A 4,074-nucleotide genomic window follows, 5' to 3' on the forward strand; every position below is an offset into this window, starting at 1 on the left:
ATGATCATCATCATCATCATCATACGCATCAAACGGGGCATACACAAAGTAACCACAGTATACCGCTAATCAATGTACAAATCACATATATACATAGAGGCATTTCCTTTAACCAATTCTGACCTGAGATCAGATTCATACGAGGTTTCCGCCGGACACATACTGGTCTGATTAACCCATTCTGACCTGATCAGATTCTAAAAATGTCAGTCGCTCTTCGATTTTTCAAAAATAGCAGACCTACAAGCTCGTATCACGCCACTCGGTGGCGCGATATGAGCTTGTAGATCTGCTATTTTTAAATAGCTAAAGCATAACATGATGCTGACACCAAAATGGGTGCCCGGTCAGAATGGGTTAATCCACCCGACACTGATTGACATATTCGTCACCATCGAAAGCCGTCTCTTACCATACTTAACAATACTACTTCTTTACCTCCAAAAACTAGGTATGTAGCAAATAGCTAAACCTAATAATTCAATATTTGAAACGTTCTTTCACAGAGAAGCTGACATTTGACAGTTTGTAGCGGTCGACAGTACTTGAGCACTCTGCTTGCGCACTAGTAGGCAATTTATGGCCTACTAGTGCGCAACAAGCAAGTAGGCACTCGACAGAGTGCAGTTCTAGTTCAGTCTAATATCACGTAGGTACTCACTGAAAAAATAAATATGTACAAACTGGTGTCTGGCATCCCACGGACACTTCGCCCTCGTCATGCTGGCTGTTTGTCAGCATTACATCAGAACCAAGCTTAACCGTGCCCATCATAATCGAATCATTATCATATATGGAGGTCGAATCATGGCCATATATGGAGGTCGACCATTATGTCCGAATATGGAGTGCGTATGGGTCTGACATCATAGACTGAAACATTCATGGATAGTACACATTCATTCTCCCAAATGGGAGAATGAATGACATCACTGAATGTCAATGTCGGCAATCGTGTTGGACCTAAACAAACTTCTGACAAGCACAATGGGTACGAGAGCTACAATGAGAAAACAGAAAGAAGAGTATAATACATTGTATTGATATTTGGAAGGAAACGAGTAGTCTGTTGAGCAGCTTCTTCAGATACAATGTTGTCACGTTTAGTTAAAATGTGCGTTCGTGCACCTAACGTGCCATCGTGTGGTGTCATTCGGCATTACTGTAAGACGACGTCGCCGAGAAAGATCAGGGTCGCCGAAGCACTTTCAGGGACAGAACTGGTGGGAACACAGGTCAAAGTGCAAGGCTGGGTTCGGTCCGTCCGGACGCAAAAGGAAAACCTCTTCCTTCACGTGAACGACGGGAGCACCGTGCAGCCGTTACAGGTTGTTGCCGGTCCTGAGCTGAATGGCGCGCTGCTCACCTTTGGGTGTGCCGTGGACGTCACTGGCAGCCTCGTCAAAAGTCCAAGCCGAAAGCAGGCGGTCGAGCTTCAAGCAGATCACGTTCGAGTGGTGGGGCAGTGTAGCCCTCTGCAATTCCCCTTCAAAATCAAAGAAAGACATGGTCTCGAGTATATTCGACAGTTTCCTCATCTGAGATGTAGAACAAATGTCTTCAGTGCTTTGCTGAGAATAAGAAGTGAAGCCACTGCGGCCATTCAGTCCTATTTCAGGGGAAATGGCTTCGTGCAAATACACACTCCGGTGATCACATCAAACGACTGTGAAGGGGCAGGGGAGCTTTTTGGAGTTGCGCCCCCTGGCCACGTCACGGAGGAGGGAGAGGAGAGAGAGGGCCACTTCTTCTCCGTCCCAGCCTTTCTGACCGTGTCTGGACAGTTGCATCTGGAGGTGATGTCAGGGGCTTTTACTGGAGTATACACATTTGGGCCGACGTTCCGCGCCGACAACTCCCAAAGCAGACACCACCTGGCTGAGTTCTATATGGTGGAGGCGGAGCTCTCCTTCACACGTTCCTTGGAGGATCTCACCACCGTCATGGAGGACATGTTCAAGTCCGCCACGGAACACGTCTTGGCTCGCTGTGCGGAGGACGTGGATTTATTTCACAAGCACATAGCCGTCGGACATGGGCCAAACGTGGATGCCATGTTGACCAATAAATTCAATGTGATTTCCTACACTGAGGCAATAGATGTCCTGAACCGAAGCTCTGAGTCATTTACCTTCAAAACAGATTGGGGCTGCGACCTTCAAACGGAACATGAAAAGTATCTGGTGAAACACTGTGGCGATAGGCCACTGTTTGTCACTGATTACCCGTATGAACTGAAGCCCTTTTATGCAAGAGACAACCAGGATCATCCCCAGCATACAGCTGCTGCTGTGGACCTTCTGGTTCCAGGCGTAGGGGAGCTTTGTGGGGGCACCCTGAGGGAGGAGAGGCTGGATGTGCTTAGAGCCAGGCTGGCACACGGTGGACTAGAAGACGCATATGGATGGTATCTGGACCTGAGGCGCTTTGGCTCTGTCCCTCACGGTGGATTCGGGATGGGATTTGAGCGATACCTGCAGTGCATCTTAGGGGTGGACAACATAAAAGATGTTATTCCATTCCCTAGATTTCCCCATTCATGCCTCCTATAAAACATATAGGCTACTAGCGTGATACAGTGTAATGATACACTTGAAATAACATGAATGATACTAGAAACAACATTTCAATAATATTTACTGGGTGCCTGAAGCTCGCCAAGTATGTGCAGCATTTGAGCCACGGACCACCATTTGATGATTTTTAGCCTCTCAGACCCTGTAAGGGTCAATTTGGTTACATGTGAGCCAGGTCTCCCCATTGACTTTAATGGGGTATTTTGTCTAAGTTGATTGCGAATTACGTTGCCACCAACATTCTAATGCTAACATGCTAATACTAACATGCTAATGCTAACATGCTAGGCTTCTCCCAAGAAAACCTGTGGCATGTTTTCAGTTCAATTCATCATGTGTTTTCTTCTCTGCAACCATACTTTCGGTAACCCCTTCCAACCTGGAATCCCTATTTTGGGCATGCCATTTATATTATAGGCATTTTCAGAAAGTGAAAATAGTGATCTACAAGGCATTTTGAGAAAGTGAAAATAGTGTATCTAGTCTACAAGTTCCCTATTTTATTTGGCATGACGTCTCTGTTTATAGCTTTAATTTCCTCCGTGACGTTAATGATGCCAGTTTCATCGTTGTTCTCAGCTCATTCCAGGCGGAAGGGACTGGGTCAGAGACCTTGGCGTGCGGTCAGCGGGACGCTGAGAACATAGCAGATAATTGTTATTGTACCTGCAGGATAATGAATGTGCATAAATATGAATGGCTCAAATGCTGCACAGACTTGGCGAGCTTCAGGCACCCAGTAAAACTTCTTGAAATTTTGTTTCTAGTTATTACATATTTTCTCCATCTGTTTAGAAACTGTCACACACGCACGCACGCATGCGCACACACACACAGCACGCAAATGTGTGTCGTTTTTTAACGTTTTTTAACTGGTGTGGATATACTGAACTTTGTTATCTATGAAGCTAAAAGTTTTCAAATATATCACACACAAAAGCACGCACGCATGCATGCACGCAAGCACATGTTCAAGTTTTATCAAATGCCATATGGGTAACTTTCACTTTAAAAATATTAATTATTTTATCTATATATCTGGTCTACAAGCTCATGTGTGGTGATGCAGAATATCCAAAACAAATGTAATGTAGTATTTGTTATATCTGTAGTATGTGTGTTATATCTTTATGCCTTACTTGTAGATTTGTTTTGTGTTTTATATCTGTCAATTGTTTTTATGTGATCTCGTCAGCATTGCAAATGAGGGGGAACCTCAATGCTCTATTCGAAAATAAATAAAGGTTTCAATCAATTTGCTTTAATCATAATCTACAGCAAACGCAACGTAAAAGCAACTAAAGCTGTCAAATAACTGTAGGCTACCGGAGTTGAAAAAAGAACAATATTTGCCTCTGAGATGTAGTGGAGTAGAAGTATTTAGTAGGCCTACCAAAAATAAAATATCTAAGAATTGTACTTGAGTGAGTGTACTTGCAATCCGCCACACCACACTATGTTTTTCAACGTGACTTGAGTCAGGACTTACGAGTCACGA

The 4,074-nt window shown here is 44.2% G+C and overlaps 1 protein-coding gene across 1 annotated transcript; it reads left to right on the top strand.

Annotated features, from left to right (window-relative positions):
• Window positions 1-1,112: 1,112 nt before the first annotated feature.
• Window positions 1,113-2,552, top strand: LOC310855541 (asparaginyl-tRNA synthetase-like; the record flags this gene model as incomplete). The annotated part of the gene is made up of 1 exon (XM_083760586.1): window positions 1,113-2,552. The coding sequence occupies one exon, from the start codon at window positions 1,113-1,115 to the stop codon at window positions 2,550-2,552; it is 1,440 nt and encodes a 479-aa protein (XP_083616712.1).
• Between the last annotated feature and the right edge of the window lie 1,522 nt (window positions 2,553-4,074).

The sequence above is a fragment of the Protomyctophum parallelum genome (genome assembly GCF_964188405.1).
Source record: "Protomyctophum parallelum genome assembly, chromosome: 1".
In the NCBI taxonomy this organism is placed as follows: Eukaryota; Metazoa; Chordata; class Actinopteri; order Myctophiformes; family Myctophidae; genus Protomyctophum; species Protomyctophum parallelum.